General features: G+C 44.6%; 1 protein-coding gene across 1 annotated transcript in view; it reads left to right on the top strand.

Annotated features, from left to right (window-relative positions):
• LOC306694339 (plasma membrane calcium-transporting ATPase 1-like) overlaps positions 1 to 18234 on the top strand; it is an 87306-nt gene extending 69072 nt beyond the window's left edge. Inside the window, exons 17-21 of the mRNA XM_079157134.1 lie at positions 876 to 1089; positions 1229 to 1440; positions 2586 to 2693; positions 4448 to 4630; positions 11741 to 18234. Of these exons, the coding sequence (XP_079013260.1) occupies positions 876 to 1089; positions 1229 to 1440; positions 2586 to 2693; positions 4448 to 4630; positions 11741 to 11995 (972 nt within the window). The 3' untranslated portion in view covers positions 11996 to 18234. The remainder of the gene's footprint in view (positions 1 to 875; positions 1090 to 1228; positions 1441 to 2585; positions 2694 to 4447; positions 4631 to 11740) is intronic.
• Positions 18235 to 18555: the final 321 nt, after the last annotated feature.

Below are 18555 nucleotides of genomic sequence, written 5' to 3'. Positions count from 1 at the left end.
TCCTTTTTATCTTCAACTGATGTTCAATTCAGCATCTTTTCAGGAGAACATTGCCTGTAAATGGAAATGTGAATTTTATTTTTTTAGCTGAAAAGCATGCAGAGTAGGTGGAAGTCATATTTAGTTTTTAGTGTCTGCAGATCTCGTGGTTGCTTACGGACTCAACAACGTCCACCGGTACATGTCCCAGTGGATGTTATGCTCTGTGATTGGCGGAGCAGCAAACAATATGTAGTGACATTGAATCGCTCTCTGTGTTGTCCTGGCTGGAGTCCAGAGGCGGACTCCGCCAGGCGCTGCAGTCTGCAGACACGTCGTCCTGAGGTGTTCAGGCTGAACGTGAAATGGATTTTAGAGGCGGTGGCAAATGCGTATAAATTCAACCCGCTGTTGAAGGACTCGAGGTGAACTGAGGCGCCAGTGTGAAGCATTTAAGGGCAGATATGGAATATGATATTAAAAAGTATATTTTCTTTTGTGTATCATCACCTGAAAATAAGAATTGTTGTGTTACCTTCAAATGAGCCGTTTACATCTACATACGGAGCAGGTCCTCTTTACGGAGTCCACTATGTTGCACCGCCGTGTTTCTACTGAAGCCCAGAAAGGACAAACCAAACACTGGCTCTAGACGCTGAGCACAGGACAGATGCGTCGGTTGGTTGCATTCGGCAGCTTCACCACTAGATGCCACTAAATTTTACACACTGGCCCTTTAATTTAGGAAGAAAACTGTGCACATATACCAAAGCTTAATGGAAATTTGCAGGGGTGGACTTCTTAGTTGTCTCTCATATTTTCCTATGATCTGTTTGCTCACTCAGATTTCCATTCCTTCCTGTACATTAAACTCCTGACCTCTCCTCCTCCTCCAGGACTCCCCTCTGAAGGCCGTCCAGATGCTCTGGGTCAACCTCATCATGGACACTCTGGCGTCTCTCGCTCTGGCCACCGAGCCGCCCACCGAGTCTCTGCTGCTCCGTAGACCGTACGGCCGTAACAAGCCTCTCATCTCCAGGACTATGATGAAGAACATCCTGGGTCACGCTGTTTACCAGCTCATCATCATCTTCACCCTGCTCTTCGCTGGTGAGTCAAACACACTTCAAGACTGGAGAAACCAGACGGGTTTATCTCAGTGGAGGAATCACTTTGTTCTGCATGTGAATCCATTTCAAAAGGAGATTCATGGATGTTGAGATTTTTACTGTTTTTGTTTGTTTCTCAGGCGAGAAGATCTTCGACATCGATAACGGACGCTACAATCCCCTGCACTCGCCGCCGTCGGAGCACTACACCATCGTGTTCAACGTGTTCGTCATGATGCAGCTCTTCAACGAGATCAACGCCAGGAAGATCCACGGAGAGAGGAACGTGTTCGAGGGCATCTACAGGAACCCCATCTTCTGCAGCGTCGTGCTGGGGACCTTCGCCCTGCAGGTAACTCCATCATCACCACCAACCTTTTTCTCTCAGACCCTTCTTTTAAAGATGCAAACATTTTAAAATTAGATTATTCATATAAAATGGAGGAACGACACTTGGAGAGCACTGGCCTATGTGTGGATCCGCTCCGTGACTCTGATCCGCTGCGAATGTTAATGGCTTCTTCCTCGGCCCATGCTTCACCCTTCCACCAAGTTTCACGAAAACTGGGCTCGTAATTTATCCATAATCCTGACAAACTGAAAACATAACCTACCTGTAAGGAGTTACCGATGTAATCCGTTATATAAATTGATCAGACGAGATGTGTCGTGATCTGTTTTTAGTTGTGAAAACCAAGTAAATAAGTTAATGCAACGTTACCCGGCTGAAGTTAGTTTGACAGTCGGCGTGGATTTTTCTTGTTTTTGTGTTTTCACAAACTTCTCCGCGAGAAGAACTTCTCCAAGTTCCTCTTTACAAACAGTTAACAAATATATAGTTTAATGTTTCAAAAAAACGCTCACTAATTTCCTAAAACTGCTGCTCACTGTAGTCACTCAAACAGGAGGATTAATCCACATGTGGTGCTCTAGTGAGTATTTGCTGGACGGTGTGTGTGTGATTGAGTCATAAATAAATTATAGTGTGTGTGTGTGTGTGTGTGTGTGTGTGTGATTGAGTCCAAAGTAAACTATAGTGTGTGTGTGTGTGTGTGTGTGTGTGTGTGTGTGTGTGTGTGTGTCATTGAGTCAAAAGTAAACTGTGTGTGTGTGATTGAGTCCAAAGTAAACTATAGTGTGTGTGTGTGTGTGTGTGTGTGTGTGTGTGTGTGTGTGTGTGTGTGTGTGTGTGTGTGTGTGTGTGTGTCATTGAGTCCAAAGTAAACTATAGTGTGTGTGTGTTCATGGTGATGAATGAACATGTCACCCAGTGCAACAGTGAGACTCATTGATGAGTTTTTAATAGTTTCTGGACAACAATAGAGCTCTGTGGCACAGAGTAAGAAGGCTTTGGATCCACATATAATGCCTGTTAGCGGATCATTAAATCGTTACGCATGAGGATTTGTTTACAACGAAACAAATCTAGAAATCTGATCCTTTAAGACTGCGGCACCACTCGGCTAACGCGTCCCATACGGTTCTGTTCCTCCTCAGATCGTCATCGTTCAGTTCGGAGGGAAGCCGTTCTCCTGCACGGCTCTGACCATCGACCAGTGGCTGTGGTGCGTCTTCATCGGCGTGGGAGAGCTGCTGTGGGGACAGGTGAGACCAGAACCAGAACCACAGGAGTTCTGCTCTGAACACACGGCGTCTTGATCTCTGTGAATAAACTCCACGTAGTGAGGAGAAGATGAAGAGGTGGATGCGTGAGGTCTGAGGCAGCAAACTGTCACACACTCGCGCTGCTGCTGCTGCTGCAGCGTTGCTATCACGACCATCGCCATGGTAATGAGCGCAGCACATGAAAGCAGCGCGACTCCTGTTTACGAGCGCCGAGGGAAAACAAACCCAGCGTGTCAGTCCCTCTGTGTGCGCACACACACACACACACACACACACACAGGCTTAGAAAGCATACATTTTATAGAAAAGAAAAGTTCAGTCACAAGAAGCCTGCTGGGTTCAGTTGGAGGGCAGAGACGGATCTGATCTGAGGTCTGTGATTAGTTTAGTTTCCAACAGAGGCAGAAGGTGACACAACTATAAAAAGATGATGTGCGGCTGGAGGCTGGGCGTGTGATCAATGATGAAATAAAATGTAACTTATAGTGTGACATAATAAGAGCAATGGAGATCAATGAACAGAACTACATGCGTACAGAAAGATAATCATGTTATTTTAGTTTTCATTAGTGTTAAAAATGAATTGTGCAAGTGACATGTAAAAAAAAAAATGGAGTTGATTTGACAGGATTTCTATAGTAAAAAAAAGAAAATCTATAAAGAGCTTTCATGAGTTTGTACAAAAATCTAAGCTGTCAAACTTCCCTGAAATTCAGGAAGAACTTCCTCTTATGTTTATTTAAGTTATTAAAGGGACTCACCAGTGATATGAGACTTAAAGACTTAAGGAGACTTTATTTGAACAGTTGGAAGCTTCAAAGATTCGTTCATAACGTTGACGTTCAAATTCTACATTCAACATTTGAACCCTGCGCAGCTTTTTTTTATTTTCTTTTGCATGTCTGTTCACTCTATGTCTATTAAACCTGGTATTCCTGCACAGTTGCAGATAAAGATTAGGCTTCACTAATCAGTGTTTGCCTTCAATCATTGTGCAGCGGCGCATCACGCCATCATTAATATCATCTGCTCTGGTGTTTCCCTGCATGCGGGGCTCAGCCTCTCCACACCAGATAAGATAACGTAGCCGGTTAAAACCGGCTCGGTAGTAATTAGTATTATTCCGTTTGTATAAATAGACTCCAGTGGTTGCTGCGTGTAGGATCGGTTCAGAATAACTCCAGAGCGTTCAAAAGTCCCAATTTATTGAAATAAATGTCACATTCACAACATGGTTTTATCAAACGTATATTCTCCTTTAATCCATATTTGTTGGCGTTTAGCTTTTCAAAAACAATATTTTCTCAGCGTTCAAAAAAGACTTTGCTGTCCCGCACAAAGAGAGGCAGCACAGACGAGCTATATTCACTAAATTAAGTTGATTTGACAAAAAAAAAGTAATTTATTTAATCCTATCAATCGCTTTATTCAAATTGAGGATTTATTTTTATTTTTTTAAAGACATTCAAAGCTTCATTTGAAAACATCAGTCGAAGGTTTGAATGTAAAGACATTCGACACAGACAGACGGCGAGATTTATAATAAATCAAGCTCCACAAACACTAGATCCTACATTTCCCATAATGCAACTGGATAGCATCTTTTTGTTAAACCCTGCTGGTAAAACCCCACATCTTTTTAACTTCCCTCCAGTTTGTAAGGCATCTATGGTTGTCGAGCATTAACTACGACCAGTAAACTGAACTTTCTTCTTCTTTCTTTTTTTTCTCAGGTGATCTCGGCCATCCCCACCCACCACCTGAAGTTCCTGATGGAAGCCGGTCACGGCACCACGAAGGAGGAGATGCACGCGGAGGAGCTGACGGAGGGCGCCGACGAGATCGACCACGCCGAGATGGAGCTGCGGAGAGGCCAGATCCTCTGGTTCAGAGGTCTGAACCGCATCCAGACACAGGTACGCCCGCCGCTCCGACACCCAGCCCACCGCGGAGTCCGACCAACTCTAACTTTACTCTTTGTTTTAAGGTTTTTCTGATATCAGGTTTCCGAGGTGGTGACTCAAATATCTGTTGTGTCAAGAGAGCTGCAGAAAACATCAGTTGCCATGGTGATGCAGGAGGCTCTGGAAGAAAGATTAGAGTTATTTTTTATTATTTTTTTGTTTGTTTGCTGTCAGTCGTCTCACTGGTGAACTGTTGTTCAAACCCGGGAAGCTGATCGCTGTCGCCTGCGAAAGAAAGAAACTTCAAATCAAATTCCAGCTGTACCCTCCTCCTCCTCCTCCTCTTCCTCCTCTTCCCCCTCCCCATCCTCCTCCTCCCCCTCCTCCTCTTCCTCCTCTTCCCCCTCCTCATCCTCCTCCTCCCCCTCCTCCTCTTCCTCCTCTTCCCCCTCCTCCTCTTCCTCCTCCCCCCCTCCTCCTCCCCCCCTACCGTCCTCGCCTTCATCTTCCCAAAATCAAACGAAAGTCCCAGAAACAACGGGAGGTAAAGACCTGTTTCATCAGGGCGGTGAGCAGAGATTTAATTCTCTACAAACAGTTAATTTCTAAGAGCTGCTGTAAGAAGCTAGTTTAGGTAATTAGATTGAAACGTGAGCTGTTTTGGGCTCATTTATCCAGAGAAACAGATAAACACAATGTCTTGGTAATAAATGTTACTATAACTAGTTTTTAGTTGTTAATACAAACTAAAAGAATCTACCAGCAGTAATGTTCAAGAAAAACTCACGAGGTCAGCGTTAGAACAAAATATCCTGCTTGGATCGTAATCTCATCACATCATTCGGGGGTCAATCTACACAACAACCATATCTTATATGTCTCCACTCAGAGTTCATGAAACTGAAGGCGGAGGGAGAATGAAAACTGACGAACCTGAATTATATTTTGTTTTAAAGTTACTACTTTAGTGTGGATTCATGTTGCTGAAGGAAACTACAAAACTCTAAATGTTTTCTTTATTGGTTTGTTGATGTTCACCGTGAATATTTGCTGCTCACGTCTGTCTCAGGTCAGACTCTGAAACGGAGGCGATAAACACTGTTATCATATTTAAAATCCGGTTCAGACTCATCGCTCGCGTCTCTGACTGGAGCTTCATGTCGGAAACCGTTCAACATGTTCAACATGTTTGTGTTAAATTAAAAGTAACACAGTGTAGGTTGAATGGGAGATTGTTGTCCAGTTAATTTCACACTCTGCTGCAGAGCTTCAGTACAGAAATTAAAGACGGCGTGCAGTGTGGGACAAAAAGCTTATTGGATATTTTTATTCTTCGCTCAGTCGGTGTTGGAGCTAAACAGCAGCACCTTCACAGCGTCGTCTTCCCCTGTGACTCATCTCACAGTCTGGAACTCTGGTGTGTGTGTGTGTGTGTGTGTGTGTGTGTGTGTGTGTGTGTGTGTGTGTGTGTGTGTGTGTGTGTGTGTGTGTGTGTGTGTGTGTTATCCTCCTACAGGATACATCTACACTCACTGAGCATTAACATGTCCACAGGCAGTCCTATTCGGTCCCTATGGGGTTCATTAGCCTCGATGCTAACACCCACCTACAGTAACAGCAGCCAGCGCTCTGCCCTCACACACACACACACACACACACACACACACACACAGTCAGTCAGAGAGGCCAGCTGTTTTCCTCCCTACGGTGGACTAACTTGTACTTATTGTGGCCGCAGGATAAACACATCTGAATTAATAATAACTGATATCTTCTTCTGCTTTGTCCTCTTGGGTTTTTTCTGTTTGACCTCTGAAAAGACTCAAACTAACAAACTTCTCTGGCGTTGTTCTAAATGTATACTTTCCAGAAACAACCAACAGTATCTTATACAATATGTATGTGTGTTTATATAGATAGATATTCTTTTTTAGAGCGGCTATAATCAATATATATCTAATCATGAAATGGGTCAATCTGCAGCTCTGTTAAACTTTACAGAGCTTTATAGTGCGTTTTGAGCTCATTGTTTATCTAAACAGCTGCAACTTTACTGTTCTGATCCACTCTCATCAGAATGCATCTGTTTTCAGAGCCGACTGTTCACTACCTGCTCAGCAGCAAAACGACAGACAAACACAGATGGAGACTCACTGGTGAACATAGTGGAGCATTTAGCAGCTAAAGAGACGGATTTTTTAGAGTTCTAACAGTTGGAGGAGACCAAAAGCAGAGCTACAAGAGAGTGAATAGTGAATGACAGCGTTGCTCCGTAGCTGCTGGATGAGTAAATAAGAAGCCATAAAGTTTGCACACTTTTGCCATATCAACCTAAATATTACCTCTTTTTTTTAAGTTTGAAAATTCATTCTTGACCTGGAAAACATTAGTTGATGTAACAATTTGTAGGAGCTGGATTTCCTTGAAGCGCTCCGAACAACATCCATCTGCAACTCAATGGCACCTTGACAACACCTGCTGATTAAGATCGTGTGATACGATCAGAGGCTCCTAAAAGGACACGGAGGTGGAAACACTCTGATGTCAGAAAATAACCTTCACCCGGCCTTCGAGAAGCCGCAGGGCGTCGTGAACGGAGGAAGCGATGCGAGGAGAAAACAGAAAAGCTCTTCTGTCTCTCCGCCATCAGACATGCTGTAGAGAAAAGAGGAAGCTCTCTCTTTTCTCTTCATGTCTGTGTATCTGTAATATCAGTCTGTCATCCTCCTGGGATGGGAGGATGGAGGGGATGGAGGGGATGGAGGGGGAGGCAACGAAAGGCTGCAAGCTAATTAGGTTCTTATCTCCTCCACGCTCCTCTTCCTGTCCTCCTCCTCTCTAATCCTGGTGGGCAGCGTTCTGCCGCTCAACGCCTCGACAGTCACACACAGTGGGGGAATAATTGGTACAAGCAGCACCTCGCCGCCGAAACTTTATCAGTCACTCCGAGTGACACATTTTCTCCTCTTTCTCCGCTCCTTCCTCCTCCCAGAGTGCTTTCAGTCGGATTCAAAAAGCTCTTTATTCACTGTTGCGTCTCTTTCCTTCATCCCTTCGTTCTATCTGAGCTTCTTCACATTTTGTCTTTCACTGACTAAATGACAGCTTTCTCTCTCTCTTTTATGCCCTTTTTTCACTAAAACTTTCCTCCTCGCCTCCTGATCTCTCCCTCGTTCACTTCCTCCTTGTCTTTGTCTCATGTTCTTCTGTGTCCATCAACTCGATGAGAAATGTCTTCCTGCTGCAGGACAGCCCGTTATTATGTGTTGGAGGTTACTTCATGGGAAGATGGGTAACTGCTTCTTCTGTCTGTCCCTGTAGACATGAGATATCATTACTGACCTTCAAAACTGTCAAACTGTCCTGCCTCTTTAAAAACCCTCTTTAACCCTCTTTCCTCCCTCAATGTCTCCTCTGTCCTGTCTCCTGTGCCCTGTCTCCTCGCTCTGTCCCACTGCTCTCTAACGGTGTGTTGTGGCTGTCCTTCCTTCAGATGGATGTGGTCTATACCTTCCAGACGGGCCAGGCTCCGGTGCCCGGTGCCCTGCGCCGCCAGCCGTCCGTCGTCAGCCAGCACAATGACGCCACCGCCGCCAAAACTCTCTCTAGCCCCACCCACGTAGGGCTTAGCCCCTCCTCCTCTCTCACCAACTCGGCCGGGGCCCCGCCCCCTGCCGCCGCTGCTGCTGCTGCTGCTGCTTCCTCCTCCACTGCAGGCAGTGAGTCGGTGACCGGAGGCCAGCTAACACCTCGCTTCACCCGGCTGGACTCTTCTCTTTTTTTTTTTCTGCATGACTCACCAACACTAAAACACTGTCTCTGTCATCAGCCGCTGTCTGCACATCCTGAGCTAATCTGAAACATCTGAATGATCATCTGTGCTATTATTATCAATAACTGATGAAACATGATGTGACTGACGCGTCCCGAGTTGTTCGGGGTGATTAATGTAACAGGGAGTGTAGTTAGCATGTGACAGCCTCTGAGTCTGAATGGAAAAACTGTAGTCACCTACATTTTGACTTTGGGAAGAGCTGAAACAACCTCTGAGCAGTAAAACTAGCATCATATTAGGATACATATTTAATTATTACATAGTTTCAGTTTAGGACCCCATGTTTTATTCTTATAATTTGGTAATTTGCAGGTCAAAAGACGTTGACTATAGTGGGAACCAAACCAAGCTGGCTGAAAATATTTAAAAGTGTTCCGCTGATGAAGTAGCAACAAACGCGTCCCAAATGTTTATTGAAAATTAGCCTGAAGCTCCACCGATCTCTGAGTTTGCTAATTTATATCATCTACAGCTGCTTCACAATAAAAGCCTCACAGAGGGTTTTCCAGCGGAAAGCTTTTAATGTGAAGCAGGCAATGCTCAGTTTGCATTTGCAGTAATTCAAACATAAAATGGACGTATGACACAGCTGTCGGGAAGCAATAATTAAGCAGTAATGAGACCCAGAGAGATTCAGTTTGAAGATACTAAAGTCCTGACAGCTGCACATGGAGAGATGTTTAAAGGAATAGTTCCACACTCTCTGTCTGAGAGTGAGATAAGGAGATGGATATTTATTTCACATGTGTGTGTGTGGAGTCAGGACTTGGTTAGCCTAGCTTAGCATAAAGACTGAAAGCTGGGGGAAACCGCTAGCCGGGCTCTCAAAGTAAAATAAATACACCAAGCAAAGCTCGCTAATAACATGTCGTGTCATGTTTTATCTGTACAGAACCAGTGAAGTGAGAGAGGACAGAGAGACGTATCAACACTCGTTGGTGTTCGGTCTTTTCGTGGAATTTGTTAACAGTAAGAAAAGTATAGAACACGGCCAGCTTTATTATAAACCATCTAAATCCACTAAAAGTGACCCTGCAGACGGCCTGATCACATGATCTGTGTTTCCATCTCTGAACTCCACACTGTGCTTCCTACTTCACCTTCCTCCTGCTGCTGATCTTAATCTGCTTCTCCTCTTTTTTTTTTAATTATCCATCATCACTTCCGTCTCAGCCTGCTGCCTCTCCTCCTCCTGCATGTTGTGGAGATTTAAACTCTTGAACATGCGTCTATTAACCCTGATGTGACTTGCTGCCTGACGAGTCGACTAAAGATCACAACTGTTGGCCGACGAGAGGAGAAAGAAGCTTAAAAAAAATAATCCTGCTCTATTTTCTTTGTTGTTTTTTGTATTCTTCTTCTCTGAGGCGACAGCCTGGGCACCAAGATAATATAATGGGTTAATCCTGAGCAGGGTTAAATCTGTCAGGCTCAGCAAGTCTCTCATGGTTTGACAGCCAAGAGCTTTTTTTCCACGTGTGTGTGTGCGCGTGTGCGTGCGTGTGTGTGTGTGCGTGCGTGTGTGTGTGTTGGTTGCATGTATGCTCTAAGCTGCAGTGCTCAGCCTGCAGCTCTCGTGTGGTTCAGTAATAGAGAGCTTTGAACTGCAGGGTTATTAATTATGATGAAGAGTGTCTGCTGGTGCGTATAAATCAGTGTGATCAGCTGCAGCCTCTGTGGATTCATGACAGAGGAAACGACTTAAGGCAGAGAGAAGAGAGCAGCTAGAGGACAAAATGATTCTGGCTCCGAGTGTGATTATAAATACTTAACAGTGTGCATGTGTTTGTTGTTTTTCCCAAGTGTGTGTGTGTGTTGTTTACTGTGGACGGGGATGGTTTGAACGTCTTCTGTACTGGTGACACCATCAAGGCTGAATTATTAGCTGCTAAAGCGAGCATCACACCCCAGACGCCCCAGAAGTCACAGTTTTCTTGCATGTAAATTGGCTGTTGGTATTGATACATATTTATATATGCATCAAAATTTGATTACGGGAAGATGTGTTGGAGAATTTGCACATTGCAATTATAGGCATAACTTATTTGCTCACCAGCCACTGTGGCTAGTTTTTTAAGTTATTTGCCACTCAGCATTTTCACTTGCCACCAGTGTGTTGTTGGTAAGTTACGTTTTATTTGATTAAAGTTGATTATTGTGTGACACAATTCACTTGGAGAACTGGATTTTAAAAGCATTTAAAATGTAAACGACAACCGCTCTGATGTTGTGTGTTCGGCTCCTTTTGCATGACGACGTGTAGCTGATTAAGACAAAAGCGTAAAGAATTGCTTATTTCTAAAGAGTGAGTCATCTCGCTCCCTTCTCGTCTTTATTGAGAGTTGTCGCGAAAGACAAAAGCGGAAGAATGAACGAACCTCATTTCAATGAGTGAATAATTTCAGATGCCTTTTGAGGAGACTACAATACTTTATATTTATACTTTATGTAAATGAAGAATGTTCCACCCACCAAAGTGGCGACTAAGCGTCACTGCGTCACCACTGCCGAATTCCACCCGCATTTAGCAGGTGGGCGGGTGCCAAAGTCGATGTATGTATGTATGTATGTATATATGTGTGTGTATATATATATATATATATATTGACCTGACTCATGTTCCCACAGAAGAGTCCGTCCTCACAGACTGAACTTGAATTTGAGGTGTTTGTTTGTCAAAAAGCATTCTGGGTAATGTTAGAAATCATTAAGTGGCAGGAGGAATGGCTCCAGGATGTGGACATCCTGTCCATCCCGTTACAGATTGTGTGTATTTCCTGGTTTGTGTCCCTTATCTCCAATAAAGATAAATCTCAATGTTCCAGTAAACAATCTGCTCCTAACGTTCAACATGAGAATGTCCCCGTGCACAAAGCTGCATGTTTTGAAGAGTGGAGGAAGTTAAAGCAGCAGATTAAGGTTTTGGAATAATTCTAATTAACATCATTTGGGATATAAAAGTGTGTTTGACTTGTGTGTGATGTTGTAGTTCGATGCCCCTCCATATTCAGCCGCCTGCTGGTGAATCTTTTGTTGCAGTTTGTCTTCCTGAACTATTTTTTTTTACCTTTTTGTATTGATGTTTTGTGGCATTTAGTTTTTAGTTCTCCCACCATGTCCTCACCCAGCCGACCTCGTGTTAACGTTGTGTTTTTGTGGTTTTGCACCTCCTCGCCCGGATTCAGACACTCAACCCCCACCGCTGCCTGTTTGACATCACACCTTTCATTACAGCCTGTAGCGGTTGATTTGCTCGCTCTTCCTGACGCTTCTTTTTTTTGTTTCAGATTAAGGTGGTGAACGCGTTCCGTAGCTCCCTGTACCCGATGGAGAGCCCAGAGTCCCGTAGCTCCATCCACAGCTTCATGGCCCATCCCGAGTTCGTGCCCCAGTCCGAGGAGGAGGCTCGCAACCCCATCATCGAGGAGACTGGAGACGAGATCGACCCCCTCCCCAGCGCCTCCTCCGGGGCGACGGGAGGAGGAGGAGGAGGAGGAGAGCCGCCCAGCGCTTTCCCACGCAGCTGCCAGTCATCCATCTGAGCTCCTCCTCCTCTTCCTCCCTCCTCTTTATCAGCATCATCTGTCATCCCACCAACTGAACTGTCGCACTGAGGAGGGAAGTCGCTCTGCATCCCGTCATCCTGCACACACACACACACACACACACACACACACACACACACACACACACACACACACACACACACACACACACACACACACACACATGCTTCACATTGTCTTCACCCCCCTCAGTCATTCCTGCCACGTTGTGTCTTTCATACTGACTGTGGCGTCGTTCTGCCTGTAAGTTTGTTCCTCCACCAACATCACCCTACACACACAAACACACACACACACACACACACACACACACACACACACACACACACACACACACACACACACACGTGTCAGAGGGTGGAGTCCAGAGTCTCCACCGTTGGAAGGCCCGTCTTTGTCCATTCATGTATATTTTTTACTCGATGATCCTTTTTTGAAAAGCATTTCAACTACGTTGGGTTCGATCTTCGCGGGACTCGCAGCAGCATGTCGTGTTCTGTACTTGCTTCATTCCGGCGTATCTCTCTCTCTCTCTCTCGCTCTCTCTCTCTCGCTCTCTCTGTCTCTCTCTCTCGCTCTCTCTCTCTCTCAAAAGCGGCACAGAACTTTACAAAGAGTGCAGTGATTCTCGTGTACATACGCTTTTCCGCTCCTCTACACAGCTAACAGCCGGGGTTTTGGTGATCAGAAGATTTTTAGGTAAATGCAAAAATGTAAATTTTCTTTTTTTTTTTTCCTTTTTTTTGTTTTTAAAAAACCTCTGACGAATGTTAATTGATGGTTGATTCAAGCGTCTGAGAATGTTTGACACTACAGTGTTCAAGGTTCAACTGTTAAAAGAAATGTTCTTCCCTTTATCGTGTCTGTATGTGTTGGTTTTTATTTTTTAATCAGCCGTGTTGCATGTGGAAGGACAGAATGTTTACTACCCCTCCTAAAATATCCAACATGGCGGCGTCCAGAGAGGGCTGGCTCTCTGCTCAGCGGGGGTCCGACCTCATCTCATCCAGTCCGGGTTCTGGTTCTCTCTGACCCCCCCCCCCCCCCACTACGTCCCGTGTCGATAGGAAAACAGGAGCGTGGCTCTTGTTCTGTAGGATGCATGTTATGTTTCATTCGTGTTGAGTCGCATGATAATTTAGGAATGAATATTTGGGATTCTGTTTTCAACGACCTTATGTGTGTGTTAGTCTGCAGCAGCATCATTTCTGAGCAAATTTAACTTCCTGTCTGTACGACTGAACTTCCTGTTGGCACTACGGGACAAAAACAGACCCATCATTACTTGCATACTACAGTGGCGGTCTCCATGCTCTGCGTGTGATCTTAAATCTGACTCACCCATGTATAGGAGGGAGCTGGAGCCGATCCCAGCTCTCATCGGGTAGACGGCGGGTTCTCCCAGTCGGCCTGTGGTGCCTTTCTTGCTGGTGTCACAGCAGAGAACATGAGGCCACAACATACGCTTAACTTTCAACCGAAAGAAAGGACGCAGCCTTGAACTAGAACCTGAAATATTCCAGCTTGTCTCCTTCCTCCTCCTCCCCTCCTCTGACAGTCTCATATTGAAGTGTGACAACCAATCAAAAGTGACAACCTGTGACCGTGACACTGTGAGGCGACCCCCCCCCCCCCCCCCCATCGCTAAACACTGCCCCACTGTGCCGCTAACTGTAATTTGGTTAAGAGTCGACTAAACATTTAGCTCACATCCTTCCGGATTGGACTCTCCAAACTGAGCCTGAACACTACTGCCATTCATCTCTGTGTCTCTTCAAAATAAAAGCCCTCCTTTTAATCCTAGAGTTCGATTCATTCTGCTCGTTTAGATCTGGGTTACAGATAACCTCGCCCGACAGCTCGATTCTCGTGATGTCACATAGACACTTAGAAAGGTATCCCAGGCTTATCTTGAAGCTCTTCCTGGTGGATCCCTTGGTGTTCCCAGACCAGTTGGGATGTATAATCCTCGCAGTGTGTTCTGGACATAGATTGACTGATGGATCGTGAGTCTCAGTTGGCAGAGTCGGTCCAGAGGGCTTCAGTATCGACGAGTCCGTTTTGGGTCACGGTGCAGGACGTTCAGTCCGAACAGACAGGAAGTTGACGGGTCTCTGAACAGAGTCGGCACCGTCTTGTCTGCGCTTGAGACAAATCTTAGTACCAGTTCTCACGTTTTCTGTTCCCTCGTTTGTCAGATTTTACGAACAGAAATTCAATCGGTGACGTCACACAGCCAGCAGCAGAGAAGATGTTTGATCTTCATCGTCATCATCATGCATCTTACCACTGTGCTGTGTTTGATCGACAGGCGACAGACTGATGATGTCACCAGTCAGCCTGTAGAGTTAAATCCACCGCGTGTCCGCCGCTCAGTACTTCCTGCCTGCCGTTGTCCTGCAGATTACTGTCTTAAAAGAGGAAGGAATCATCTTCCAATCAGAAGCAGCGTTGTGTGTAACCCCCTCTTAGTCTGACTAGCAGCCATCAACCTGTGTGCTACTACTGCCATATTTCCAACTTTTTGTCATGACTAGGTTCTTCCTCTCCCCTCTGATGAGCTTTTTCTATGTAACTCAGAGCCATATTTTATAGGTTGTCTGTATTGTTTTTTTATCTCATTGTTATCGAGGTTTCCTTTGGACTTTCTCACCCCTCGACCCCCCCCTCCCCCCCTCCCCCGGCCCTTTACTCCAAACACGACCAAAAAGCAAGGAGAAAATCTTCAGTCGTCACTGCCGAACCAAGTTTAAAGGACCTCTACAATGTTTACATGAAAAGCAAGTGGGTGGCAGTTCGCCTGCACTTCTCTCATTCGACCGCTTCCCTTTCATTCCCTTGCTTTCCTGAATCTTAGAGTTACTATTTAACTGAATGGGGAATCTTTCTTGCATGGTTTTCATATAAAATTCAATGTTTTGCTCATTTTTTACAACTCTTCTGTATTTTTATATTAAGTACTTTTTAATATTTTGGAGATATATGAATATATATGTATAGGCTGAAGAGTTTGGTGACAGTACAGTACATGAATGAGATGAACGTGGATGTCTTTTTACAGCTCTCTAATATTTATGCCACGTGTGTCGTCTTGGTCACCTGATGTTAGGGCTCAGAAACCTGCAGTGACTTGTTTACTTCCTGTCGGCCGCTCAATTGGAATCTCAACAGTCTAGTCTCATTAGCCCCCTTTTACATGAGTATATTCACTTTATCTAACATGTTGTGACACACTACACGCTATGTGATTCCGCAGTTATCCGACTCCATTAGAGTGCAGCCAATGCAACGTGAATACAGCTAACTGTATCAAACATTAAATTGGAGTGTATAATTATTTATCCAACCTCTGGGTTTCTTTGTTTCTGTACTTTGAAGCCACTACGACTGATTTCTTTGAATGAGTGGACTGATGCCGTTTTCCAACTGACTGGTGTCGGAGCTGACGGCTTTGAAAGAGGATGACAGCTGTGTCCCGCTTCAGGCCCCGCCTCTGTTGAGAGGAGGCGTGGCCTGTGAAGGTGTGTCTTTACGGACCCGGAACTTGAGAGAGCAACCTGAGGACCAAAGCGGAGCCGGCCCCAATCATTAAAAAAAAATTCCCTCGAGGTCTTTGAAGTGGGCCCATGAAAAGAAAACCTGAACCCAACGTGCTTAATTCTTATTGTTTGTTTTTTAAAAGAGGCCTGGTCCCTGTTTCTCCACAGCATCTTAAGACGATCTTAGTCCCGTTGTAGGTCCAAGGGCTCCGATCCCAAAAAAAAAGGGACTCATGGACAGTTAGGGTGCTTTCTCAAGCCAACAGTTGGTCCTTTTCAAACCAAAACAACCGGTACAGGCCGTTAGCAAGAGGCGGTCTCGGACTGTTACCAATCGAGCCCTAGTGCGGTTCGGTTGCAGTGAAGTGACCAAAACAAAGCAGGCTACCTGCGCAGGTCAACATGATTGGGAGATGACCGACCAATGTTTCATTGACATCTGGGCCGAAGAGAACATGCTGGATAAAGTCCACAAAAATGTGTTTTAAAGTCACTCAAGATAAACTGGAGAAGGGATTTGTGCTCACAGTAGATCAGTGCCGACTCAAAGGGAAAGAAACTCCAACAGCAATATGTATTGTTTTATTTGTTCTGCTTTAATTAGCGAACCAGACTAAATAGAAAAAAGACCAAAAAGTTAAATCAATGTTACTCTGATTCGGTCCAACCAAAAGTACTTTGGCTTGTGAAAGGGCCCTTAGACTATAACACCGCAGGGCCCTACTGGACCCGATCAGACTGAATATAATCTGAACCCAGCTCGTCTCGGGTCTCGGGTCCAGTCTCGGTTGCTAGAAACCAGTTGGACCCATGAGAACCTTCACTAACATGGGCCACTCTCTGAGTTCCTCGGTCAATGCCATGTCGGTATTTAAAGATGCTTTTAAATACTGTGACCAGCAGCTGTAATACCTTTAAGTTGTGGGGTTGCCATGAGGTTTAAATTTGGGTATTTTTCTTGCATTTCACAGCCAAACAGTTTTTGTTCATTTAAATGTTTGTCTTCTGTCATGGTTAACTGCTGCTGTACATGTTTGCATACAGATGGGGTGTGAGGGGTGAGGGGTCCGTCTAATTAACACTAGGGACCCAAAAAGGTTCGGGGCGGCCCCGGACCTCAGGTTGAGTTGTCTAAATTTTAGACCAAAGAACAAGAAGACGGCACTTTTTGGGGGATTTGGTCATGAAATTTGGACGTTAAAGGAGGCGCAGCCCGTGACGGGACACAGCCGCAATCACAGATGCCATCAGAAACATTTCTCGGGAGAGAGAGCAGGACTGTTAAAAGCGCTCGTGACATCACTTCCTCTTCCTGCCGTCTAAACGAGACGCACCTTTTTCCAAAACGATGACACGTTTTTTCCTCTTTCTTTTTGGGTTCAACTGCTGAACAGATATAGAACAACTGTGCTCCTACAGTCAGTACAATGTAAATATTGTCATATAAGGGGATGAAGTGTACCTGCTGTCTGTGTCAGGGGAGGGGAGGAGGGGGGGGGGGCAATCAGCCAATCATCACCCAGCAAAGCTTTAAGGATGTTCTGCCAAAGTTGTTTCCTTTTCTTCTTCTGCACAAGTTTGTTTTTAGAAAGTTTGCAGTCACATGACCCTCCCCTCCCCTCCCCCCTTTTCCTGCCACCTGGATAAGATTGTCCCTCTGCTCTTGCCATGGCCTTTCTGTGGCTGTGGTGGTCGTCTTTTGGACTGGTTGCCCTCATATATCTCACACCAGGTGCACAGTACAGGCCCGCCATCAGAGACGCAGAGTTCAGAAGATCTCAGTTTTCCAACCGGACTTCTGTGTGGAAAAGGAACTCTCCTCTTATCCAGTCATTGTTGCATTTTTGACTGCTTCCTCCTCAGAGCACTGCCTTTTTTCTCTCAGAACAGCTTCCTGTTGTCGGATCTTAAGGAATTCTTTGGAGAACCTTCACATCCACTTCAACAATCACGGGAAAAAATGGTTCAAACAAACTGGAATATCACAAATGGAAAAGTCATAACCACTCAACATATATATCTATATATGTATATATATTATCTCTATATATTTATATCTAGTATATATGTACACGTGTGTGTATATATTGGATACAAATACATAGATATATATATATATATATATATATATGTATATGGTTTCTCAGTTGAACTTCACTGCAAAAAAGACTGAAAAAGATTTGTTTTCTGTAATTACTATGATACACAGTAATAGGCTGTTGGTGTTATTTTTGTACAAACATAATATCATCTATGTGGCATGCATGACATATATACAAACATTTGGTGGTTTAAAGCAATATGTCCAACCTGGTGCGATTGGTTCTGTCGTGTTCTGTGTAGCCTAAAGCCACTCTGTGCGAAAAGAGATATATATATAGATATATATATATCTATATATATATATAAAACAAAAAGAGATACTGCATTTGGATAAAACTAACTGTTCAGTATATGTGTTCAATGTTCTGTGTTCTGCATGTTTTAGTATGGAATGAAACATCCCAAAAATGTTGACTTGTTTTTACCAGATTAATCTCAAATACACGCCCCCAAACACATGCAACATTACACACACACACACACACACACACACACTTAGACACACACACACACGCCTGTATTTGCACTGTGAGGTGAAACACACTGAGCAAATTAAAACTGTGTGACTTCTGATGGATGGATTGATGAAAGATGGAAGATTCTTCTTCTTTTTTTTTTGTTCCCATCGTCTCATTTATCCAGAAACTGAATAACTTGTAACCGATCTGTCAGCTCATCCTTCACTGTTTCATCCTCTCGTCCTCAAACGCACACAAACACAGAGATTTTCGGATTCTCCTGAACTCATCACCCACTCATCTGTGCCGTGAGAGGAGGAGGAGGAGGAGGAGGAGAGAGACGATGACAGTTAACAGGCCTGAAACATTCAGGTGGGCTTCTGCTCAGCAGGTGTCATCATCTCACCGATCACATCCATTGATCTCCATGATCCAT

The sequence above is a fragment of the Pholis gunnellus genome (assembly GCF_910591455.1).
Source record: "Pholis gunnellus genome assembly, chromosome: 3".
NCBI lineage: Eukaryota > Metazoa > Chordata > Actinopteri > Perciformes > Pholidae > Pholis > Pholis gunnellus.
The sequence above is the reverse complement of the archived record's forward strand: the minus strand, read 5'-3'. Positions and strand labels throughout refer to the sequence as shown.